At 40.1% G+C, this 26738-nt stretch overlaps 1 protein-coding gene across 2 annotated transcripts in view; it reads left to right on the top strand.

Annotated features, from left to right (window-relative positions):
• si:ch211-161h7.5 overlaps positions 1 to 24687 on the top strand; it is a 52523-nt gene extending 27836 nt beyond the window's left edge. For both annotated transcript variants that reach the window (XM_043688448.1, XM_043688449.1), the window contains 5 exons: positions 905 to 1009; positions 11201 to 11345; positions 13906 to 14054; positions 15714 to 15853; positions 22134 to 24687. In XM_043688448.1, the coding sequence (XP_043544383.1) occupies positions 905 to 1009; positions 11201 to 11345; positions 13906 to 14054; positions 15714 to 15853; positions 22134 to 22234 (640 nt within the window). In that variant the 3' untranslated portion in view covers positions 22235 to 24687. The remainder of the gene's footprint in view (positions 1 to 904; positions 1010 to 11200; positions 11346 to 13905; positions 14055 to 15713; positions 15854 to 22133) is intronic.
• Positions 24688 to 26738: the final 2051 nt, after the last annotated feature.

The raw sequence follows: 26738 nt of genomic DNA, 5'->3' as shown, positions 1-26738 counted from the left end.
TGTTCAGCAACACTCCCTAGGACCTTACCATTAAGTGTATAAGTCCTGCTAAGATTTGCTTTCCCAAAATGCAGCACCTCGCATTTATCTGAATTAAACTCCACCTGCCACTTCTCAGTCCATTAGCTCATCTGGTCCAGATCCTGTTGTAATCTGAGGTAACTCTCTTCGCTGTCCACTACACCTCCAATTTTGGTGTCATCTGCAAACTTACTAACTATACCTGTTATGCTCGCATCCAAATCATTTATGTAAATGACAAAAAGTAGAGGACCCAGAACTGATCCTTGTGGCACTCCATTGGTCACAGGCCTGCAGTCTGAAAAACAATCCTCCACCACCACCCTCTGTCTTCTACCTTTGAGCCAGTTCTGTATCCAAATGGCTAGTTCTCCCTTTATTCCATGAGATTTGACCTTGCTAATCAGTCTCCCATGGGGAACCTTGTCGAACGCCTTACTGACGTCCATATAGATCACATCTACTGCTCTGCCCTCATTAATCTTCTTTGTTACTTCTTCAAAAAACTCAATCAAGAATGGTCTTTATCTGCACGGTCAGGGGTAAATATTAAAAATCAGTGAAATTGGCAGGGTAGGTGGAGAGTCTAACAAAACATGGAATGCTGGGCTTTATTAATAAGAGTCGGATGCTGCCTGAATTGCTGTGCTCTTCCAGCACCACTGATCCAGAATCTGGTTTCCAGCATCTGCAGTCATTGTTTTTACCCTTTATTAATAAGAGTGTCAAGTAGAAAAGCAAGGAAGGTGGGGTAGTCTCCTGGAGGGTGTATAAGGTGTTGTCTAATGGTAACTTATTCCTTAGTATATTTTGATTTTTCCAGTCTTACAAACAAATGCACTATTGTTATTAATTTGTTTCTTCTTAATATGTATTCACACAGGAGTGCCCTTACATGGATGCCTTCCATACTACCGTGCCCTTTTTACATCATTTGGATTACAAACAATCTTTTGAACATAGGTTGGCTTTTTCTTTGGGATAGAGAGTAAGTGACAGAAAGCTACTTCAATCACATTAGTAAGATTGCCATGATTATTCTTGTAGTAAATGCTGTCGTTTTGAATATGGCAGAGTGTGTTAATATTCTACCAAGATGCTGGAATTTGCATGGTTACTTTCTTCCTCAGCTTTAGGAGATCTCTCAGGAATTAACACTTCCCACTTTTAGTGAAGCTGTTTGTACAGCAAAGTTTTGCCATTGTTAAAAGGTTTCCAGTTGGGAAGAGTAATCTAACATGGAAAGTTGAACAAGGTTAAGTGATTGTTAAACGATTGTGTTATGTAACAATGACAGGTAATGCAATGCTATTTCTCTCAAGTTATGAATGTAGAAAGCTTGATAGTAAAATGAATTAATTTACTTTCTTTCCTGTAAAACAATAAGAAGTTGTTCCTTTGTGCTTCGAACAGGGCCATTGTGAGGTATATATGTTCCCTGTAAAACTGATGCCTTTTTCTCCCCTATCTACCACCACTGGGGAAAGCAGGATAAATCCATGGAAAATTCAGTTTTTATTGGGACCAACCTGTTGTGTTACTCCAAAAAGTCAACCATACCCAAGGTCTTGGTTATTCCATTCCCCACCCAAATCAAAAATGGCCGTAAATTTATATAATTGCAATCTGCAATTTGATTTCTGTTCAATCTTCTTTTCCAACGCTTGATCATAGTCACCAATTTTAGAGGGTCAGGAGTAAGGCCAATGCTAATAATATGTATTACCTTGCAGATTAGATAGAAAACTCAATGGACTAAACTAAAAGTGCCAGATCAACACAACTGCTAAAAACAAATCTGTAAATGGGGACCTGGAGTTCTCTGTCCAAAATATGTTGAAGGTACTCAGATAATTTGGTAATACAAGTTGGACAATTATCATTTTATTATTGACTAAAAATGAATTTTGGATAAACGTGTATAAATGGAATCACAATAGAGATCAGATTCTTGAGAGGTGGTGTCCAAAACTGAAAGTAATATTTCAGATACAATCAAACCTGCTGCAAGGATGTCTTTTCTAATCCTTAAAGGTCCAACAAATGTATCAATCCTTTCTTATCTTTGATCTCCACATATTTGACTCAAATGAACCTGTATTATTTTTCCACCACTCTCTGTATTGAAAATATAGTGCTTTCATCAATAGAGCATTTCTGGCTGATTCTGCTTCTCCTCTGAATATTGATATAGTAATAGCACACTCTTATTAATTACAATTTGATCAACAATTTCAGGAGATTAAGAGCTAATCACAATTTCAAAACCTCGTGAACTTCCTGGTCAGTTGAATGCTGTGCAGTTTCTCTTACACCATACAACTGACTTCTTACTCCGAATTTGCCCATTTATTTGCCATGGAACTCACTGCAGAATGTTACTGTTTATCATGTAAGATGCTTTGTGAATGACACGATACTTAATGCAATTCTGTTCAAATTCTTTAGCTCAAACTGGGAACAATTGATATTGTTCAGTCCCATTGGTGTGTATAGTCAATTGCTGGAGATTTAACAGAATTTAACATTTCAAATTTCAAATTTAATTTTCCTTGCCCTCTTCCCCTCTTTCTCAAATGTAGTCTTCTCTTTAACTCTCTTCCTGTATGAGATTTAAATTCAGCCTTTATTCCTTCCTCATTCATTCTCATTTATGAGATCCTAATTCTTCATTGCTGTCACAACACTGAAACATAATACAATCTGAAAGGACCTGGCAAAAGTTTAGCACATGAGGGGTACCAATAAGATATTTGATTTGATTTATTATTGTCACGTATTGAGATACAGAGAAAAGTATTTTTCTGAGTGGTATCCAAGCAAATTGTAGCTTACGTAAGTACATCAGGGTAATAGAAAACAATGCAGAATGTAGTGTTACTGCTGCAGAAAATGTGCAGAGAAAGATCAATTCTAGAATATAAGAGGTCCATTCAAAAGTCTGATAACAGCAGGGAAGAAGCTGTTCTTGAATCTGTTGTTACATGTTTTCAAACGTTTGTATTTTCTGCCCAATGGACGAGGGTGGAAAAGAGCATAACAACAGTGGAAGGGGCTTTTGATATGCGGAAGTCCCCTACAGCAAGGTCGAGCTGAGTTTTTGCAGTCAGGTTTTCCAGTTGTAGTTAAAGCTGTTAACACTGTGATAAATTGAAAACAGAAAGTGCTGGAAGTACTAGAAGGTCTGGCGGTGTGTACAGAAAATTAGAGACAGTGTTGACATTTTGAGTCAGGTATGGCTCTTCATTAAAACTCTTACCTTTATATTTCAATTACTGGTTTGAATTTCTCCATTTTATTCCTACAGACTAGACATAACAATATGTATACCTTTGTTGTGCTACTGACTTGACGTGTCTTGATTTTGTTTAGTTCTCATTATGTTCTTAATGTGGCTGCCTTGACTTTGAGTCAGAAGGCTCTGGGTTCAAGGATTTGTACAAATGCAAGCTGACACTTCAGTGCAGTACACTGAGAAGCGATGTCTTGCAGATGAGACAGTAAATGGACACCACCCAGGAAGCAGGTGATGCAGGGGAATGTGGTGATTCAAATTGATAATATCACAGGAAGTTATGGACATAATAGTTATATCAATAAAATGATGGAAGAAATCAACAGTGGCTCCACCAGGGCCATTGACAGCAAGGCACCTTTTCACCGGGTCTGGCATCAAGGCACCCTAGCAAATCAATGGGTATCAGGGGTCAAACTTTCAGCTGGTTGCAGTCATACTGGCACATAGCAAAATGGTTCTGATTGTTGGAGGTCAGTCGTCTGATCTCTTGAACATCTCTGCATGAGTTCCTCAGAGCACCAGTGCTGGGGAAGAAGGGACATGTTCTGATGGAACGGTCTTCATGTGAACCATGTTGGGACCAGAATCCTAGCGAACAGTATCACTTGGGCTGTAGACAGGGATTTAAACTAAATGGGTAAGGGGGAGTGGAGTGCTCAGTTACAGAAGAAATTAGAAAGCTTGAAGTCAGGAGAGGTTATTAAAATCTTCAGCACAGACACAAATAGGACAAAGTGTATGGAAATGGTTAGCAATCAAACTTCAAGTACACTGGACAAACGAATAACAATGAGAAGAGCGATGATTAATATATGACTGAAGATGTTAGATCTGAATGCACGCAGTTTAAGGAATAAGGTAAATGAGCTTGTTGGCACAGATCAAAATTGGCAGGTGTGACATTAGATGGGCATCACGGAGACGTGACTGCAAGGGGCTCAGGATTGGGAGCTGAATATACAAGGATATGCATCCTATTGAGAAGATAGGTAGGTGGGCAGTGGAGATGAGGTTGCCTTGTTAGTAAGAAATGATATTAAATCAATACTAAGAATTAAAGTACAGTCATATGGTGTAGAATCTGTGTGGGGAGAATTGAGGAACAGCAAAAGTGAAAAAAAACATAGTTGGAGTTACGTACGGGTCTCCAAACAGTAGTCAGGAGCTGGGGCATAAGGTACACCAGAAGATAGAAAAAATTATTAGGAAAGGCAAAGTTACAGTGATCATAGGGGCTTTCAATATGCAGGTGGACTGGAAAAATCAGGTTGGTAGTGGATTGCAAGGAAAGGAATTTGTGGAATGACTGCGAATGGTTTTTTTGGAACAGCTTGTGGTGGAGCCCACTAGGGAACAGGCAATACTGGATTTAGTGTTGTGCAATGAGTTAGACTTGATAAGGGAGTTTAAGGTGAAGGAACCCTTTTGAGGCAGTCATTATAATGTGATTGAATTTACTCTGCAATTTGAGAAGAAGAAAATAGAATCAGAGGTAATGGCATTGCAGCTGAATAAAGGCAACTACAGAGGCATGAGGAAGGAGATGAAGAGAACTGATTGGGAGAGGAGCCAGCGGGAGAGACAGTGGAACAGCAATGGCAGGAGTTTCTGGGAGTAATTCAGGAGACACAGCAGAGATTCATCCCTCAGAAAAAGAAGCATGGAACAGGGAGGATGAGGCAACCAAGACTGACTAGGGAAGTCAGGGAAAGCATAAAAGTGAATGAAAAAGCATATAATGTGGTGAAGGGCAGTGGGAAACCAGAGGATTGGGAAGCTGACAAAGACCATCAGAGAGCATCAAAAAAATAAGTAAGGAGGGAGAAGATTAAATATGAGAGTATGCTAGCCAGTAATATAAAGGAAGACTATAAGAGTTTGTTTATACATATAAAGAGCAGAAGTGAGGCAAAAGTGGACTTTGGGCCACTGGAAAATGATGCTGGAGATATAGTAGTGAGGAACAAGAAAATGGCTAAGGAACTGAACAATTACTTTGCATCAGTCTTCACGGTAGAAGACATGAAAAATTCAAGAGCGTGAGGGGGCAGAGCTGAGTATGGTGGCCATCACCAAGGAGATGATGCTAGAAAAACTGAATGGCCTGAAGATGGATAAGTCATCTGGATCAGATGGACTACACACAGAGTTCGAAGAGAAATAGCTGAAGAGATAGTGGACGCATTAGTGATGATCTTTCAGGAATCAGTAGAATCAGAAAGGGTCCCATAGAAGTGTAAAATCACTAATGTGATGCCTCTGTTTAAAAAGGGAGTATGGCAGAAGAGGGAAAATTACAGACCGATTAGCCTAACCTCGGTTTAGATAAGATCCTGGAATCTATTGTGAAGGTTGAGATTTCTGAATACATGGAAATGTATGGTAAATAGGGCAAAGTTAACATGGTTTCATCAAGGAGAAGTCATGCCTGACAAATCTTTGAGAATTCTTTGAGGCAGGAACGAGCAGGTTAGATCAAGGAGAGCCAATGGATGTTACCGACTTGGACTTCAAGAGGGCCTTTGACAAGGTGCCACACAGGAGGCTACTGAGTAAGGTAAGAGCCTATGGTGTCAGAGGCAAGGGGCTAGCATGGATAGAAGCTTGACTGGCAGAAAGCAGAGAATGGGGATTAAAGGGCCCTTTTCAGGATGGCAGCTGGTGACAAGTGGTGTTCCACAAGGCTCAGTGTTGGGACCACAATTTTTCACTCCATACATTAATTATCTAGATGAAGGAACTGAGGGCATTTTGGCTAAGTTTGCAGACAATACAAAGGTAGGTAGAGGGACATATAGGTGAGGAGGCTGCAGAAGGAATTGGACAATTTAGGAGAATGTGCAAAGAAGTGGCAGATGGAGTACAATGTGGGAAAGTATGAGGTCGTGCACTTTGGTAGGAAGAGTAGAGACATGGACTATTTTATAACTGGGAAGAAAATTCAGAAGTCTGAAGTGCAAAGAGACTTGGGAGTTCTAGTCCAGGATTCTCTCAAGGTAAACTTGCAGGCTGAGTCAGTACTTAGGAAGGCAAATGCAATTATGGCATTTATTTTGAGAGGACTAGAATATAAAAGCAGGGATGTACTTCTGAGGCTCTGATCAAATCACATTTGGTGTATTGTACGCATATCTCAGGAAGGATGTACTGGCCCTGGAGCGTGTTCAGAGGAGGTTCACGAGATGGTCCCAGGAATGAAAAGCTTAACATGCGAATGATATTTGAGGACTTAGTTGTATACTCAATGGATAAGGAGAGATCTAATTGAACCATACAGAATCCTGAATGGCCTGGACACAGTAGATGTTGGGAAGATTTGTCCATTGTTAGGAGAGAATAGGACTCGAGGGTACAGCCTTAGAGTAAAGGGAAGACCTTTTAGAATGGAGATAAAGAGAAACATTATCACCCAGAGAATGGCGAATCTATGAAATTCATTACCATAGAAGGCTGTGGAGGCCAGGTCATTGAGTATATTTAAGACTGAGATAGATAAGTTCTTGAGTGTCAAGCAGATCAAGAGTTATGCGGAGGAAGAAGAACCAGGAGGGGACATGAGAAGTCTTTGGTAGATAGGACCAAGGAAAACCCTAAAGCTTTCTATTGGTATGTCAGGAATAAAAGAATGACTGGAGTAAGATTAGAGCCAGTAATGGACAGTAGTGGGAAGTTGTGCGTGGAGTCCAAGGAGATAAAAGAGGCACTATATGTATATTTTTCGCCAATATTCACACAGGAAAAAGACAGCATTGTTGAGGAGAATACTGAGATACAGGCTATTTGACTAGACCGGATTGACGTTCGCAAAAGGAGGTGTTAGCAATTTTGGAAAGTGTGAAAATAGATAAGTCCCCTGGGCTGGATGGGATTTATCCTAGGATTCTGTGGTAGTCTAGGAAGGATATTGCACAGCCTTTGGCTTTGATCCTTATGTCATCATTGTCAACAGGAATAGTGCCAGAAGACTGGAGGATTGCAAATGTTGTCCCCTTGTTCAAGAAGGGCAGTAGAGATGACCCAGGTAATTATAGACCAGTGAGCCTTACTTCATTTGTGGGTAAAGTATTGGAAAAGGTTACAAGAGATAAGATTTATAATAATCTAGAAAGGAATAATTTGATTAGGGATAGTCAACATGGTTTTGTGATGGGTAGGTCATGCCTCATAAACCTTATTGAGTTCTTTGAGAAAGTGACCAAGGTAAGTGGATGAGGGTAAAGCAATTAATGTAGTGTCTGTGGGCTTCAGTAAAGTGGAAGGATGTTGCAGGTTACAGAGGGACATTGAAAAGCTGGGCTGAGAGGTGGCAAATGGAGTTTAATGCTGAAACGTGTGATGTGATTCATTTTGGCAGGTGTAACAGGAATACAGAGTACTGGGCTAAAGAGATCTCAGTGTCCATGTGCATAGATCCATGAAAGTTGCCACACAGTTGATAGGGTTGTTAGGAAGGTGTATGGTATGTCATGTTCCTTTGGTAGAGGGATTGAGTTTCGGAGCCATGAGGTCATGTTGCAGCTGTACAAAACGTTGGTGCAGCCACACTTGGAGTATTGCATACGGTTGTGGTTGCCAAATTATAGGGAGGATGTAGAAGAATTGGAAAGGGTTCAGAGGAGATTTACCAGGAAATTGCCTGGTATGGAGGGAAGGCCTTATGAGGAAAGTCTGAGGGACTTGAGGCTGTTTTCATTAGAGAGAAGAAGGTTAAGAGGTGACTTAATAGAGACATACAAGATGATCAGAGGATTAGATAGGGTGGACAGTGAGAGCCTTTTTCCTCGGATGGTGATGGCTAGCATGATGGGACATAGCTTTAACTTGAGTGGTGATAGATATAGGATAGATGTCATATGTAGTTTCTTTACTCAGAGAGTAGTCAGGGCCTAGTATGCCCTGCCTGCAGCAGTAGTAGACTTGCCAGCCTTAAGGGCATTTAAATGGTCATTGGATAAATATATGGATGATAATGGAATAGTGAAGGTTAGATGGGCTTCAGATTGGTTTCATAGGTCGGTGCAACATCAAGGGCCAAAGGGCCTGTACTGCACTGTAATGTTCTATGTTCTAAGCAGGAGAATGTGGTTGAGAAACTTACCATCCATGATTGAATGGCAGAGCAGACTTGATGGGCTGAATGGTCTAATTTCTGTTCCTATGTCTTATGGTCTTATGGCCTAGGGCAGTGTCCCCAGCTACTCATCAATGACCTTCCCGCCATCATAAGGTCAAAAATGGGAATGTTCGCTGGTTATTGCGCAATGTTCAGCACCATTTGTGATTCCTCAGATACCAAGGCAGTCAGTCCATGCTGTTATGAAGATGTGGGTGTACTGTACCTTTAAAGAGTTAAAAGCTAACAGTGATAGCACCAAGTGTTCTCAATAAAATACAATGTAACATTTGGTTCAGAACTGATAGCACTGGCTAAGTTGCTATGAGACAATAAAATACAAATTCAAATTCAGCCAATCAGTTTAAATTATACCCCAAAAAAACCAAATTCCAATCAAGTTTGAATTTAGTATATTGACAATCTTAAAAGCCAATGACACAATCCCAAGTTCTGGGAGTATAAGACTTGGGAACATTGAACAGTTGAGAGGAGAACTGCCAAGCCAATGATATCTGTACACTGCCCAGAAAAATAGCTGTCTTAAAGGTACCTTTATCGATCAGTAACCTATGAAGCAGAATCCCCAAGAAGAAAAGAAGACCAAAATACAGAGAAGAACCGAAAGAAGCCTAGTTTTGAGATAAGAAGTTTTGTTTTGTAATTTGTAATCGGGGATTTTATCGGACTAGTATTGTAGAAGGGAAGGTAAAAGATAGGTTAGGGGAAGGAGTTGTAAATAGTTGTTAGTTAATTATTCTCTGTTCTACTTTAAGAAATAAATTTGTTAATTTTTACTTTAATTAGATCTTGGCCTCTTGAATTTTCACAGATTGCTGCAGAGGATAAATCTTTTCTGTGTTGCTGCTTTACATTAAGCAGGAGAGTTTACCCCGTGTCATAACAATGTTCAAATGCAACAAGATCTGGATAATATCCAGACTTGGACTGAAAAGTAGCAAATAACATACATGCCACACAAATGCCAGGCTATGACCATCAGCAATAAGAAACAATCTAACCATCAGTTCATGACATTCAATGGTGCTACCATCACTGAAATCCCCACTACCAAGATCCTTGGTGTTACCATTGACAAGAAACTCAACTGGACCTGCCACATAAACACAGTGGCTACAAGAGCAGTTCGGAAGCTGAGGATACTGTGGCGAGTAACATACCTCCTGATCTCCCAAAGCGTATCCATCATCTACAAGGCAGAAGTCAGGAGTGTGATGGTATCCTACCCCCTTGCCGATATGAGCACAGCTCCAACAACACTCAAAAAGCTGGACACCAAGCAGGACAAATCAACCCGCTTCATTGACACCACTTCCTCAAGCATTCACTCCCTTCACCACCGATGCTCAGTAACAGCAGTATGTTACTATCTACAAGAAGCACTACAGAAATTCACCAGAGATCCTCAGACAACACCTTCCAAACACATGACACTATCTAAAAGGGGAAGGCAGCTGATATATGGGAACACTGCCAACTGAAAGTTCCCCTCCAAGCCACTCATCAACTTTAGAAATATATCCCCATACCTTCACTGTCGCTGGGTCAAAATCCTGGAATTCCCTCCCAAGCGACATTATGTATGAAACCACAACAGGTGGACTGCAGCAGTTCAAGAAGGCAGTTCACTAGCACCCGCTCATGGGAAACTTGGGATGGGTAATAAATGCTGGCCAGCCAGCGATGCCCACATCCCACAAATAAATAAAGAAAACATTCTACATCAGAGTCAATTTAAAATGTTAACTTTGTTTTCCTCTTTGATGGTGCCACCAGACCTGCTGAGTATTTCCAACACTGCTTTTAATTTATTATTGGTATATTGAAACAGACAAAAAAGTGACTGCATAAAATGAGCCAGACCTTGAAGGAATGGAGGATCCATAGCACACCTTTGGTAACAATTCTGAAAGGGAAAAATAAATACCTCTCTTAGTTCCATCTGCCAATTTCTTTACATCTGTCTTTTCTGGTTACCAACCCACTTGCCAATGGAAACAGTTTTGTCCTATATACTTTTTATTGACCCCCTGAAAACTTTGAACACCTTTTGAAATCAGTGTTTGTCTGTCTTAGTGCTGGGAAGGTTAATCACAACTTTAGTCTTCCCACATGACTGAAGCTACTCATCGCTAATGATATTCCAGTTTGTCTCTTCCACAGACTTTGAAAATTGAGGCATTTTTCATAAAGCATGGTGCCCAAAACTGGACTCAGTATTTGGAGTCTAACTTTGACAGCGATTATGGGAAACTAGATCTTGTGAGACCATATGCCAGGAAGGGCAGAGTTTTAGAAAGTAATGTAAAACAGTTGAATAATCAGCTAAGAGGAAACTACGAGCTTAGTTTCTTGTATGAGATTCATTTTTTCAAAAAGGAAGATTGCTGTAGGTCTTTTTCATGTGCAATTTGAACTTATATCCCAATCCAGAACTATGAATTTGAATTTTAAGCAATATGGTCTTCAGAGCAGAAGATTCGAGTTTAAATATGTAGAGGAGGCAGACTCATTCCTTCTTCCTTTTATTAAAAAATGAAGCAGGAGAATTGGAACCCATTTGTGTATGGAACAGACCCAATATTAAGTATAGCAGTGTCGCTATTATAAACAAACAGGGTGAATGTAGACCTGCTTCTAAAAAAAATGTTGCACCGTCTATGTAAATGTTACTTCTCCCATTGAGTTTCATTTTCCTCAGCTGCTTTCCATATCAGTGTTTGATCTGTTTTTTCCCTTTATTTCAGGTACATTATTCCTGCACTCGCTTTCCTTGCTTTGATTGTTTTCACCAATTACGTGGCTTTATTCTTTACTTATCGTGCGCTACATACTCAGCTCCCATGGATGCAAAAGTATCGAAAGATTGATATGTGGCTTGTCAGAATACTGGTATGTGTTTATGGAACATCAATTTGAAAAGACAAAGTTTATTAAGATGGAATGGAAAAATGCTTATTATTGGTTCAATATATCTGCGCGAGAAATAACCGGATCAGCTGAGTTCGGAAAAAGAGTCATGCTGTACTTGAAATATAAAGTATTTCTCTCTTCACAAATTCAGCCCAATCTTCTGAGTTTCTCCAACAAAAACAAATACAGAAATTGCTGGAAAAACTCATCAGGTCAGGCAGCATCTGTGGAGAGAAATCACGGTTAACATTTCGGGTCTAGTGACCCTTTCTCAGAACTAATGGTAGCTAGGAAAAAGTTGTTTTTTATGAAGAAGATACAAGGGTAAGGAGTAAATAATGGGTGGAGATAGAACCAAAAGAGAGACCAAAACAGTTGGGCAGATAAAGGAGTAGATAACGGTCAGCCTAGAAGAATGGCAGGGGACTCCTAGTGGCTAACAATGATTTACATGTAATAGCATTATATGTGATAACAAAGCCTGGGGTGTGGGGGGTTGGGTTAAAGACATGGGAGAAAGTGGCTCAAGCCCTAAAATTGAACTCAATATTGAGTCCATTAAGGTGTAGAGTTCCAAAGCAGAAAATGAGGCGCTGTTCTTCCAGCTTGTGCTGAGTTTCACCAGAGCACTGCAACAAGCCTGAGACAGGGATGTTGGCCAGGGAACAAAGTGATGTGTTGAAGTGGCAGGTAACAGGAAGCTCAGGGTCTTTTTTGTGGACAGATCATAAGTGTTCTGCAAAGCAGTCATCCAATCTAAGCTTTGTCTCCTCAATGTAGAGGAGACCACATTGTGAGTAGTGAATGAAGTAGACTAGATTGACTGGAAGGTGTGTTTGGGCCCTTGAATACTGAGGAGGGAGGAAATGAATAGGATTGAATTCCCAAGCTTGGGAGGACGTAGGCATTTGGAAGTACAGCCAACAGCAATGGAGGGATTACAGCAGGGTAAGAGAGAGTTTGAGGCAGTGATTGGATAAGCGTTAGAATCTATAAGATATATGTTATTCAATATTGGAGAGTTGCTGAGAAAAATAAATGAAGAATTACTATCTCAGCTGTTAAAATATCAAGCTGGGAGCTGGTGTGACATGCCTTAGGGTAATTAGGGCACTGCGAAGGAAATTCATGGTTATTTTCTTAAAAAATGCCCTAGAGAGGTATTGAATTGAAAAATGTTCATATGTCAATATTCAACATGTAAAAAGAAACTCAAAGCAGTAGATATGATAGCGTATGTTAGGCTTGGCAGACACTTGGACCTGGATTTTAGCCTGAAGGTGGCTAAGGGGCTTGGAAACACTGTTGTGAATCCAGCAAATCTCAAAAATCTATTCACAACATTTAAAAGGTGTGTGGATGGGTCTGAGAAGGGATGAGAAGGCTATGGGTCAAATGCTGGCAAATGGGACTAGGTCAGATTGGGATATCCTGAGGCGTGGATGAGTTAAACTGAAGCGTCTGTTTCCATACTGTATGAGGCTACAACTCATTCCTAGTATATTTATCAGATTTAATTGCAAGGCAGCTTTGAATTCCTTTCATAAGGGGCCTGCCAACAGCCTGACTTCTTTGAAGGGAGAAAGTGCTTTGATGGGATTCTTTCAACCTGCAAATTACTGCCATCAATAGCAAATGCTTACCACGTTTGTATGAAATTCTGCCATTCATTACTTTAACATAGTCATTAATCTGTTTCTTTTAAATGAGTAATGTCCATACAAAGAACAAAGGGATTGCTCAAAAACCATGTGATGAGTTTATCTGCCATGGCATTACTGGCAATTAATTTCATAGCTGTTGTTTGTGATATTATTTATAATGGTCTAATAATCAGTTGGTCATCAGGGATTGCTTAACTTTTTTAGATTAGATTAGATTACCTGCAGTGCGGAAACAGGCCATTCGGCCCAACAAGTCCACACCGACCCTGCGAAGAGTAATCCAACCAGTCCCATTCCCCTCTGACTAATGCATCTAACACTATGGGTAATTTAACATGGCCAATTCACCTGACCTGCACACCTTTGGACTGTGGGAGAAAAACGGAGCACTCGGAGGAAATCCACACAGACATGGGGAGGATGTGCAAACTCCACACAGACAGTCACCCGAGGCTGGAATCGAACCTGGGACCCTGGTGCAGTGAGGCAGCAGTGCTCACATCATGGGTTAGTTTGTTTTAAACAATAAACCATATATTGAGTTATGAAGCAGACACTGTCACAAACTGACAGATTTCTCTGTGTGTGCAACTTGCAACTCAGTACAGGTCAACTATCAAGCAAAGTCACAACATTGTATACATAGTGCACATGGAAACCTTAAAGGTGAAAAACAAAGTATATATACAACAGTGTATGTTTGACAGACATAAAAAGTGATTGCATTCAGGATACAAGTTTCAATTTTACCTTAAGCATTTTAACATCACAGAGTATAGCGTCTTCTTTTCCAGTTCAGCTGGTCTTATGGAAAATATTTAATTGTTTTACTGAGACTGACTCCTTTCAATGAATGTCTATTACCTAATTTGTAGATACAGAATGGACTGGCTGTTTATGCGACATGGACAACCATAGCAACACTGATCAACTTTGCTGTCGTATTAACTTATAGTGGATGTATTTCAAATGTGACCTCTGGTACAGTTTCACTCTCTATCCTGGCCTTTGAGGTCATTTTATGGTATGCACAGTTACAATTTTAATCAGTTTTCACCATCTGGTGTTAAAATTGTCATTGCTGGAAATCTCTGTTATTGTAGGTACCATGCTACTGACACTAGTTTTTACAAAGCAGGAAGACCTAAGATTGCTTTTCAACCTGCTCTCTGTTATTATGCCACAATTAACTTCAGCATTGGGAAGAAGAGGAACAAGTAGGGGTTCCATTTATAAATTTAATGTTGAGGTTGAAGAAGTTTCAAAGACTGGGCTTTTAACTAATTGGGCAAGCACAGAGCTTTCCTGACAGCCCAACTACGTTTATATCAGGTTCTTGAGTCAAAGCTATGAATAGTTTTTAGTATAATTCTGAAATTAAAATTTCACAACCTTTGCTGATTCAGAATACTTCAGAGGACTTCCTAATGTCAAGATGCATTCAGCACAGAAGAAGCCTATGTTCTTTTCACCTTCTCCATTGCTGCATTTAACCACTTCTTAAAAGATACCAGGCATTTTGCTCCCGTGCTCTGTTCAGAGGTTCATTCCACGTTGCTGGTCACTCACTGAATTCTGAAGATCCACCTGATACTTGTGCTAACATTATCTTTTATGAGTTTTGAATCTTCAGCTAAAAACCCCTCCATTTGATTTAAAGTAAGATTGCAGAGTTAACTTTGTCCATATCATTTGTTAGTTTAAATACATCACCATTAGTCTTTGAAATTTCAGTGAATACAAGCCTAGTCTGTCCAAAATTTACTCATAAGATAACCTACCACCATTCCAGGTCAACCTTTTCTGAACTTCTTCCAATGCATTTACATCTTTTCATAAATAGGAAAACATTACTGTGCTCAGTATTTCAGATGTGGTGTCTCATCAGTTCCTGTATAATTGAAGTATAACCTCAACTTTTGTATTTAATTCTTTTCATGATGAATGATAATTTTCTATAAACGTTTTAATTAGTTGCTGTACCTGTGTTCCAAGTACACTCGTGCACTAGGACACTCAAATCTTACTGCACCTCAGAGCTCTGCAATCTCGTGTCATTTAGATAATAGCTTTCTATTTTAATCTTCCTGTAAAAATGGTGACTTTCCCAAGTTGTAATCCAAATCTTTTCTATTCTTTTAACTTATTTGTGAGTGGGAACTATGTGGGCTATGGTGAGATATGTGGTAGAATTGGTAGAGAAGCCTGTCAAGGTCCATCTCAACATTGGAATCATCTTGCCCCTGTCTCTTACACTTTTCAAAATTATCCTGATGATTAATGCTTGTTAAGGTCCTTGTTGATTGCCCAACTCTCCTCATTAATACTCCGGCTGCAATTTTACAAAACTCATCCAACAAACTTGCCACCAGGAAAACCCCACATGGAAACGAAAGTGGGTTTTTGATGGATTCTATCCACCACCTTCTCTAAATGACCTCCAACTTGCCCGCAGCCAAACTGCACAGCAGGGCACAATCCATGAGCTCCAAGCACTTGCACCTTTGCACAGAGGATACTGGCACTAATCTTTCAGTAGCCATTGTCACCATCCTGGCATATCTCCAAGTCTGGCATTGTGTCCTGCAATCCCAGATTTGTGTAATAAGACTCACCAGCCACCAGCAGTGTGCCACAGTACTGCATAGGCAGATAAATGATCTATTTTTACTTTTTCCCACAGGTTCTATTTGGAAAATGTTGTGCTTGATCAATATGTGCGTTACACACTTACTGTCTATCCAGTTGTTATTGTGGCATTATCAGGATCTTTAGAGAAAAATTACAATGCCATATCTCCAACCAGAAACAACATCTATATTGGTAAGTGTCACAGACAAAATAATTCTTGGTAATATCGCATTAACTTGCATTTCCTTCTGAACACTATTTTCAGAGAAAACCGAAAGAACTGTGCATGCTTTAAATCAGAAACAAATACAGAAGTTGCTGGAAAAGCTCAGCAGGTCTGACAGCATTTGTAAAGAGAAATCAGAGTTAACGTTTTGGGTCCAGTGACCCTTCCTCACAAGGTGCTGCCAGGTCTGCTGAGCTTTTTGACAACTTCTATTTTCTTGTTACTATTTTCAGAGAACTAGTTAAATTTATTTTGCATAAATTGATGTCTTCAGTTCCATGGCATTGACTTGTCGATTAAAAGGTAAATATTCATGCTGATGGAAGTTTATCCTGGCTACAACATCTAAAGGTCCAGGAAAAGAATGTGCAAACAAGTCAGATATTTTCTTGCCAACAACGTCAGTGAGTCATTTCACAATGACAGTAGCTGAAGTGGAACAACTGCCCAGTATTCTTCCCCAGAATGACGTGTGAGATCTTGCCCAAAGTTATTGAACAAGTTATTCAGTAATTAATGACTTGGTGGAAATATTTCTCTCAAGAAATTGTAAATCCTATATTGGGCATAAGACAAGTTTCAAGCTGTCTTTATCTCTACTGCAACAGACAGAAATATTTGGTGACCTTCTTCGAACCATTACTTCACAGCACTGACCTATCATCAACAGGACATGGCTTGTAAATGCAAAGCCAATGTTGGGTTTTGATTTTTTTTGTTTGTGTGAGGCAGGCTAACTTACCAATGAAGGATTGTATACAGTTTTGAAATGGTACATTTGGATGGTGCAGGAATCCCCAGGTGAGGTTGTGACAGAAGAAATGTGAGCAAAATTGAGAGGTACTGTCAACTGGGCTGTTTCTTCCTCCTTTAGAGGAGAGGAGATGGAGAAAGAGAAACAGTATATGTTACCTGGTTTATCAATATCCACCGAATTGATAACCAGAGTGTCAGCTTTATCCCCAAATATCTTGCATGCACTTCAGTATATGGTCTTGTCAGCTCTTTAGCAATTATTACAAATGTCCAACTATCTTCTCTGTACCATTGTAAGCAATTATTCTTTATATTTCTGCCTCCAAGACGGTATTTCCTTTAAAGCCAAGTTGCATTGTCTTTAAAGTGAAGCTCCCACTGCAGATTTTGCATCACCTTGCCAAGTGGCAGGCTCTGAGGAAATGTTTATGTCTTAGCTGTTCACATAGTATTGTGAGGGCAGCAGTGTTCTAATACATGAACTGTTTTGAGCACTTAGGCTTAAGTAGAATAAATAGTAACACTAGTAAATGGAGAGGATTAGATTAGATTCTCTACAGTATGGAAACAGGCCCTTCGGCCCAACAAGTCCCCACTGACCCTCTGAAGGGTAACCTACATAGATCCATTTTACCTCTGACTAATGCACCTAACACTACAGGCAATTTAGCATGGCCAATTCACCTGACCTGCACGGAGAGAATGTGCAAACAGACAGTCACCTGAGGGTGGAATTGAACCCAGGCGCTGTGAGGCAACAGTGCTAACCACTGAGCCACCGTGCCGCCCTTATTCTAAAAGCAATTATTCTATATTTCTGCCTCCAAGACTGCATTTCCTTTGAAGCCAAATTGCATTGTCTTTAAAGTGATGCTTCCACTGCAGATTTAAAAGGATTCTAAAATTCTTGAACTAATTTTACTAAAAGTCACAAGGGTATGAAGAGTACACCGATAAACATTCAGGATCCATTAACAACAAACAAAATTTGCCATCTCTTTCCAAATCTCTTTCAAAACAAAATCTCTTTCCATTCAGTTTTGTTATCATTTTATAAATATGCCACAGAAGCTAAATTGTACTAGTCCACTTTGTGTTTACTTTTGAAGCCAAAGATCAACTGGCTCCTTTTATCCAGCTTACTTTAAACTGAATTCAAAGTTTTACACGTCCACATATCTACATTTATACACTCAAAGCTGAATCAATCTACACAGTCCCCATTTATCTCTAATCTCTTTATTTAAACCCATTGTAAAAACAACTGATCACTTTCATCCAAGCATTCTGTCACAAATGTAACCACAGAAAATATTATCACTTGCATCCAGCTGTCAGGTCTAATTCAGCTAGGATCTGAACTAAAAGCTGCTTTAATAGTAACCATATAACCACTGTTAACTGGTGTTTTTAAAAAAATGTTTTCATTTAATGATCTTTAGGACAGGAAATCTGTCATCCTTACTAGGTTTGACCTACATGTGATTCCATATCCACAGTGGTGGAGTTGACTGTTAACTGACCTTTGAAATGGCCTGGGAAGGCACTCAGTTCAAGGGCAATAGAAATGACAAATATCAGCCTTGCCAGTGATGTCAACATCCTGTACAAGAATAAGGAAAAGGAGAATAAAGGATAAGGAAAAAGAGAATAAAGAATGATGCTCACAACACTCAGTCCTGCTAGTCATATCCAGGCTCTGTTCACACCTGGAACACTGATCAAGTATCCAGAAGCAAGATAGAACTTCTATCGTATTCTGCAGCGAGGGACCAAAGAAAGCTTAGTTTTCCTTATGATATCTGTGTACACATGTTCAGACCCTATGATGATAAAGGGATTGATTAATCCTTATATCCCTAAAAATAGTTTCAAAATGGCTTTTGCAACTGTTACAGGACTGCTGGGGAGGTCCACATTCCACAAGTTGAGCTGAGAGCATCACCCAAATATACCTCACATTGTTTCAGGGATTCTTGCTCCACCTGACCATATAATAACTCCATGAAATCTGAAAAGGTTTCCTTGATGTGGCCAAGTGTCTTGATAAAGCTGTTTGCATGATTGGCATGCTTTATGACCCGCTGTAATTACAAGCCATCTGTCTTTTTAGTGCCCATATCCTGTCTTAAGAATAGAACCGCAAAGCCAGTGCAGACACAATAGGCTGAATGGTCTCTTTCTGTGCCATAACATTTCTACGATAGTGGACACAAGGTATTTCATAATGAACTCTCTTTAACATACAAATCAGGAATAAGAAAAGGCCATTCAGCCACTCAAACGTGTTCCACCATTTAATAAAATCATGGATGATTTAAGTGTAACCTTAGATTCACATTCCTGCCTATGTGATAACTTTTTACCCCTTCAACAAAAATGTATTCATCATGTAATCATAGAATCCCAACAGTGTAGATAGAGGCTATTTGGCTTCAAGTCTGCATTGACCCTCCAAACAGCATCCCACCCTATCCCTGAAACCTCACATTTACCATAGTTAACCCACCTAGCCTGTATATTGTTGATCACTATGGGTCAATTTAGCATGACCAGTCCACCTCACCTTTTTATCTCTGCTTAAAAGTGTTCAAAGACTCTGTTTCCAAGACCTTTTTGGGAAGAACATTCCAGAGGTTCATGATCATCTGAGAGGAAAAAAACACATCATCTATAATGGTGACACCTGACTTTTAAACAGTGACCCCAAGTTTTAGATTCTCCCAGAGGAAGAAATGCCCTCTCCGCATCCATCCTGTTAAGACCCCTCTGGTTCATATATGTTTCAATAAAGTTACCTCTCACTCTTTTAAACTATAACAAAAACAAGCATATCTTGTCCAATCTGTCTCATAAGACAACCCACTCATTCCAGATATTAACATAGTAAACCTTCTCTGAACTGTCTCTAATGCATTTAACTCACTCCTTAAATAAGGTGACCAACACCGTGCATGTACTCCAGATGCAGTTTCATTAGTGCCCTGTATAACTGATGATGTGGAGGTGCTGGTCTTGGACTGGGGTGGACAAAGTCAGAAATCACACAACACCAAGTTATTACCCAAAATGTTTATTTGAAATCACAAGTTTTCAGAGTGCTGCTCCTTTGTTAGGTGAAGTGAACTGTATAACTAAAGCTTAACCTCCTTACTTTTGCATTCAGTTTTCTTCATGACACCATTCTATGAGTTTGCCTAATGAGTTTGCTGTACCTCTTGAGCAGCTATTTGTGATTCATGCAGAGTGCACTCAGATTCCTCTGCACCTCAGAGTCTTGCAATCTCTCAAAAGTTAGATGACATGCTTCTTCTTTATTCTTCCTGCCTAATGTTTTCCTCGCCCACTCACAACTTTTTGTAACCTCCTTCTATCGTCTTCACAACTTATTTTCTTATCCATCTTTGTGTCATCAGCAAAATTCGTGACCGTATCTTCTGTCCTTTTATCTGAGCAATTGTATAAATTGTGAAATGTTTAGATCCCAACACAGTTGCCTGTAGCACACCACTCATTACATCCTGCCAACAGAAAAAAAGACTCACTTATACCTATTTGCTGCTTCCTGTTAGCCAGCCGATCTTCTACCTATAAAAACACAAAACACTGCAGAAGCTGGAAATCTGAAATGAATATAGAAAATGCCAAATAAACTCAACAGGGCTGGCAACATCTGTGGAGAGAGAAGCCCAGTTAACATTTTGAGTGCAGTATGACTTCTTCTGAACTTCTGAGGAAGAGTTATATTGGACTGAAATTGTTAATTTTATTCCTCTTACCACGCATTTGTCAGGCCTGCTGAGTTTCTCTAGCATTCTCTGTATTTATTTAAATCTTCTACCCATGTCAGTTTAACTATTGGTTGGCACTGATAAACTGACTATAACTATTTTTGAATCCCTGAATCCATGTGTTTTCTCAAAGGTTAAGCTAGCAACCATATCCGTGGCCAATTAAATTTCATCTACCATGTCTTATGTGCCAACTGACAGTATATTAGATGTAAAAATGGCCATGATACGTAGCCAAATATTGATCAGTTCTATTGTCACTTCAAGTATTTTGGTCCATATTACAGTGGTAATGTCCACATCTCTGAGCCAGGAGGCCTGGGTTCAAGTCCCACTAGCTCCAGAGGTTATGCAATCAGCTCTGAAGAGATTGCTTAAAGCTCTCTATAAATTTTGGTCCTTCTCATCCCAGCTATGGATAAAGTCTGTGTTTAAGCCAAATGGGATTGCAATATTGTGATTCCTTGTTAAAAGGTTTGAAAAGGATTTAAATTAGGTTGAGGGGGAGAGAAAGAGAGCAGTAAGTTAGCTTTCTGTTTCTCAAGACCATCATGGTGACCTTCTACCCAGCCAACCATGCTTTACATTACTGTTCACCTCTTCCAATGCACTTCTCGACAGTCAGCACAACATAGTAAGGTAGAGGTCCAGGGGCAGAAGTAGGTCTTTTTCTGGTCGGGGGGAAGATGTGCAAGTGGAAAGAGTGGCTTGTGGCTTGTGGAGATGGTGGTTCAGAAGCAACGTCAGGAGGTGTGCTTCAACAACCAGCACCCTCTGTCCCTGCACTACCATTTATGCCACAGATCACTTAAGAGTCCCCGTTGATAGTTAAAAGTGGAAGAAGGCAGCAGGAATTTCCATGACATTAATGGCCACACAATCCACCATGTTCTTGGGAGAGGAAGTTTCTACCCAAAGAGTTTTAAAAATTATTTCAAGGGAATCACTGGCAAGGCCAAATTGTCCTGAAGAAGGGCTAATGCCCGAAACGTCGATTCTCCTGTTCCCTAGATGCTGCCTGACCTGCTGCGCTTTTCCAGCAACACATTTCCATCTCTGATCTCCAGCATCTGCAGACCTCACTTTCTCCTCAAGGCCAAATTGTCACCCATCGTACATTACCCTTGATTGGATTGTCTTGCTCAGACATTCCAGGGTACAGTTAAGAGTCAACCACATTTCTGTGGATCCCGATTCACGTGTCAGCCAAAGATTTTCTTCCCTGAAAGACATCAGGAAACCAGATATGTTTTTATGACAATTGTTGCTATTTTGTGGTCACCATCACTGAGCTTACTGGATGAAATATTATGGGAGATATGCAGCAATGTAGAGTTGAAATTGAATTTAAATCAGCCATGATCTTATTGAATGATGGAGCAGGCATGAAGGACTGAGTGGCTTACTCGGTTCCTTGCTCGTATTAACTTTTGTTCCATATTTATTTTGTTCTAGCTGCTTGGAGTGGCAGGATTCTAACCAATGTCCTGAAAGCATTCACTTGGGCCTCTGGATTACTGATCCAGTGATTAAGCTACCATGTGATTATCTCCTCAGCATGTCTCCAAAGGTCAAAAGAATAATGATCTATTTAAAACAATACTGCTTTTGTACTGTGATCATGTTCTCCTCACTCTGCATGCCATTCATAGTATAATGGAAATGTGACACACTAACACTAGTCTTCTTTCATTCCCAGCTACACTGCTAGCTGTTGCCTGCACTGCCTTTGCAGCACGCATTGTCATTGTGACTTGGAAACATTTCAAACATCCTCTGCATCAGAACATGGAGCATTGAGGTTTCTGTGGAAAAGCGATTCAAGTGAAACAATAAAAGGGATTCACTGCCAAAAACAAAGTGCTGCAGGAAATCTAAGCTGTAGCCGATAAACAAATTTTAAAGAATACTTCAACCAGCAGAAAAATCATTGCTTATTGAAATTCGAATGTAAGATTTGTGCGACTTACCTTGCTGTCCATTGTATTGCTGTTGTGATGATATACATTCATACCCTGACAGGCTCCTCACTTCATCCATTATAGCTTGTTCCCACTTGGTCCAGTGAAATGATTCATCAATAAAAAGGGAGCAACTCGATCCTGGCAATTGGATAAATTGATGTTTGAGAACATTTGTGCATATTGGTAGAATTTCTGCTGTGGATGGTTGATGATGGATTGCAGTAAATTTATCTCAGCTGAACATTTCGAATAGCCTTTAGAGAATAGCCTTTATTGTCACGTATACTCAATGAGTATAGTAAAATGTTTATTTGTTGCCAATTACAGTGGCTGATAGCAGCCAATGACTGTAAGACCACAAGTCACAGGAGCAGATGTAGGCCATTCAGTCCATCAAATCTGTTCAGCCATTCAATGAGATCATGACTGATCTGATAATAATCAACTCCACTGTCTTACTTTTCCCATATCGCTTGATTCCCTTCCTTACTAAAAAGCTGATAATTTCACCATTAAATATGTTTGATGACCCACTGGTAAAGAAATTCACAAATTCACTACCTTCGGAAGAAAATCCTCCTCCTCTCTTCTTGAATGTGTAACCCCTTACTCTGAGATTATGCCCTGCAGTTCTAGACTGTTGCAAAGGGGAGACAACTTCTTAGCATCTCCCCTGTGAAGCCCTCTAAGAAGCGTATATGTTTCAATAAGGTCTCCTCTTGTTCTTCTGAGCTCCAATGAGGCCCAACCCACTCAACCTCTTCTCATAAAACAGCTCCTCCATACCCAGGATCAGCCTAGAAAATCTCTTTGGGTTGCCTCCAATGCTAGCATATCTTTCCTTAGGTAAGGGGGCCAAAGCTGTGGAATATTACAACCCCAAGCCTCCTCTAATTGTGAGACACTATGCATTTTAATCAGCAGTTCATGAACTAAGGGAATCTGTATCAGGATTTTTGACAAAATTAAGGTGACTGGTGGAGGCTGCTGAGAGACCATTTGCTATGTGGGATCAATGATGTAGCCATGCAAAACTGCCTACTAGCTGAAATCCAAACGAATTTCAAATAGGCAGTACAACTGGCTTTATCAATAGAAAATGCAGCAAGTGGAGCTTATAAGTTGCAGGGTATTCTGACAGAAGTGTACACCCTCGCCAGGCTGACTGAGCTTGGGGAACACTAATTGAGTGAAGGGAATTGCATACCCTCAATCGAATTGAATAATCATTTATTGTCATGTGTATTCAATATAAAATACAATGAAAAGTGTGTACCATTACCATGCATAGGTGGCATTTACATTAACTTAAAATAAAATAAAAACATAAAGAAATGTGACAAAGAGAGTCCAATGTTTCCTTCTCTGCTGCTACTGGACCACATGGTCTTCATCAGCCCATGATCTGCTCTGGGCTTCCCAGCCTATGCTGTACCGGAACCAGAGGCCCACTGTGGGCTACACCAGCCCACACTATGTAGAAGCAAGAGTCCTGCTTCAGGCTTCTCCAGCCGACACCATGCAGCCACCAGAGTCCCTCTCTGGGCTATACCAGCCCACTCCAGACAAATCCTGAATAGAGGGACTCTAGGTCAGCACACAGCAAAACAAAACTGAGCCTCTACCAAACCATTAAAACTTTCTTCATGATCTGGGCTGGCGAGCCATTGTACATGCTGCTGGTATGTGGACATGAGATAGCAAAAGAGTCCCACCTTGAGTAAGAGAACTTGTAAATCTGTAACCAGGAGGGCATACACCATGGAAAGTCTGCCTCCAGCTGGTTTGGAACAGTGGCTGACCTTTTATTTCCATGTGCATTCAAATCAGAACCAATCATATTAAACATCTGGTTAAATGGTTAGCCCAGGATGGGACCATTTGTCACAGCAGATTCGCTGCCGACGATTAGCAACTGCCCTTTGTCTGCCAAGGATGCTTAGCCACCGCCCATTGGCCAGTGAAGACGATTCGTCACCGCAAATAAGTTGTACATTTTGAATGTTGGTGGTAGCGTTTACCTATTTTAATAACCACTTATTTTTGTTAACAGATTTTTAAAAATTTAACAACGTTTAAAATGTTAGAGAACAAGCATATCAAAACTATATAAAATTGTCATTATATTGGTTAAGGTAGTGTTTGCGTTGCGTTGTTCTTGAATACGGTGAAAGAGATTGTTTGGAATATCTTAGAGGAATAGCGCATAAATATCAAATGAACTGAAATTTCATTGTTTAATATTAATGTGAGATTTTACTGCCATTATAAAGATTTTAAAAATGTATTTCCTTTTTCTGGTTAAAGTTTGTAACTCATTTTTATATATAAACCAATAAAATGATATTTATTTTACCTCTTTTTTTATCAATATGTAGTGTTTAGTTGTGTAAATAAAGGGGACTGAGAAGTATGAAAGAACAGGCGGGAGGGAAAACAATCAGAACATATGTATATTTCCGGTGGCAAATAGTCTCCAGAGGTCAAACGACCCCAGTGGAGAAATGCTGGTGGAGAACTGGCAATGGCTAATCATCGGCGGTGAATCTGCTGTGGCAAATCGTCACCAACCCAGTTAGCCACTTCTATTGAAAGTCAATAGCTGTGTGATTCTATCAGTGATTGCTGAACCAGTCTTCACTCTGTAATCCAAGCCTTAAGTTTGCGTAAGACCTCAGCCAGGCTCAGAACCTGAACCAGGGAGCCCCTGGAGATTTAAGGGTACAACTTCATTTCCAGTCTCTTATGAGAAGCAACTGATGCAGTTACCACTCATTGTAGTGAAAGGCTTGATGGGATGAAATTAGTTGAGAAAGATTCAACTAGATTGGCTTAACATTTTTTGATTAGAAAATGGCTGCCTGAGTAAGTCCAAATTAAATACCTAGATGTTTTTCAGGAAGGTCTAGGGGCCAAGGCCATCTTATATGTTGACCAAGAAGCAATTCTGTGATTCTGTACAGCCCATACAGTGCCATTTGCCTTACATGCAAAAGTAAGAGGCAGAAATCAGGAGGCTGGAAAGCAAAGGGACCTTTAAACCAGTACAATTTGCATAATGGCAAGCACCAGTCATACCAATTTGTGAAGCCCAATGGGTCAGTTCGCCTTTGTGGGAATTTCAAACAAACAGTAAACCACTTTTCGCAGCTGGATAAATACCCAGTCCCTAATATAGAAATATGCAAAACTGGCAGGGGGGCTGTCCTTCACAAAGCTGGACATGAGCCATACATACCTGCAAGGGCGATTAGATGAGGATTCCCAGAGGTATGCTACAATTAATATCCATAAGGGTTTGTACCAATATATGAGACTGTCTTTTGGCATATCATCAGCCTATGCCATTTTATAGTTGATAATGGAGAACATATTACAAGATGTACTCCAGATTGCCATTTACCTACTCGACACATTAATAACTGGGAAGACAAACAAAGGGCATTTAGAGAACTTGGACACAGTGCTTAAATGTTTCTCCAAGACAGGTGTAAGCTTTAGGAGGGATAAATGTGTGTTCCAGGCACCCTGAGAGACCTTGGGCTAGAGTTGACAAGATCAGGTTACACACATGGGAAGATAAAGTGAGGGTGATCAAAGTTGCCCACATCTCTACCAGAGCTTAGGTCTTTCCTTGAGTTGGTGAATTACCAGTATTACGGAAAATTCATATGTAGCTTGGCCTCCATTTGGCACCCTTACATTTTTTAATGAAAAAGGGTTAGCCTTGGAAATGGTCTTGCACTCAAGATGTAGCCTTTTGGGAAGTGAAGAAGCATCTACTGTCATCTAAGGTGTTGGCACACTATGATCCAAAGTGAGATGTGGTACTGACATGCAATGCCTCCCCTTACAGTATTGGAATAGTGTTGGCTCACTGGTGACCCAGTGGAGAGGAACACGCAATAGTATATGCTTCTCAGACTTTGGCTGATGCCAATTGAAGATATGCCCAGATGGAGAAGGAAGGTTTGGCGGTTATCTTTGGTGTGAGAAAGTTCCATCAGTACCTCTATGAACGTGAATTTGTAATATTAACAGACCACAAATCCCTCATAAAGCTACTAAAAGAGGACAGGGCTGTGCCACCCATAGCTTCAGGTCAAATTCAGTGGCCGGCTATTATCCTGAGTACATTTAATTATAAGTTGGAACACTGTCCGGGAAGCCAAGTGGCAAATGCAGATGCTTTAAGCCACCTCTCACTGTCGGATACACTACTGGCAGTGCCACTACTAGAAGACATTTTTCTGGTTTTAAACTTTCTGGAACACCCTTCCAGCCACCACTGACAGTATCAGATGGTGGACACGAAAAGATCCCATCCTGGCAAAACTAAA

This window comes from Chiloscyllium plagiosum, chromosome 4, assembly GCF_004010195.1.
Source record: "Chiloscyllium plagiosum isolate BGI_BamShark_2017 chromosome 4, ASM401019v2, whole genome shotgun sequence".
Taxonomy (NCBI): domain Eukaryota; kingdom Metazoa; phylum Chordata; class Chondrichthyes; order Orectolobiformes; family Hemiscylliidae; genus Chiloscyllium; species Chiloscyllium plagiosum.
The sequence above is the reverse complement of the archived record's forward strand: the minus strand, read 5'-3'. Positions and strand labels throughout refer to the sequence as shown.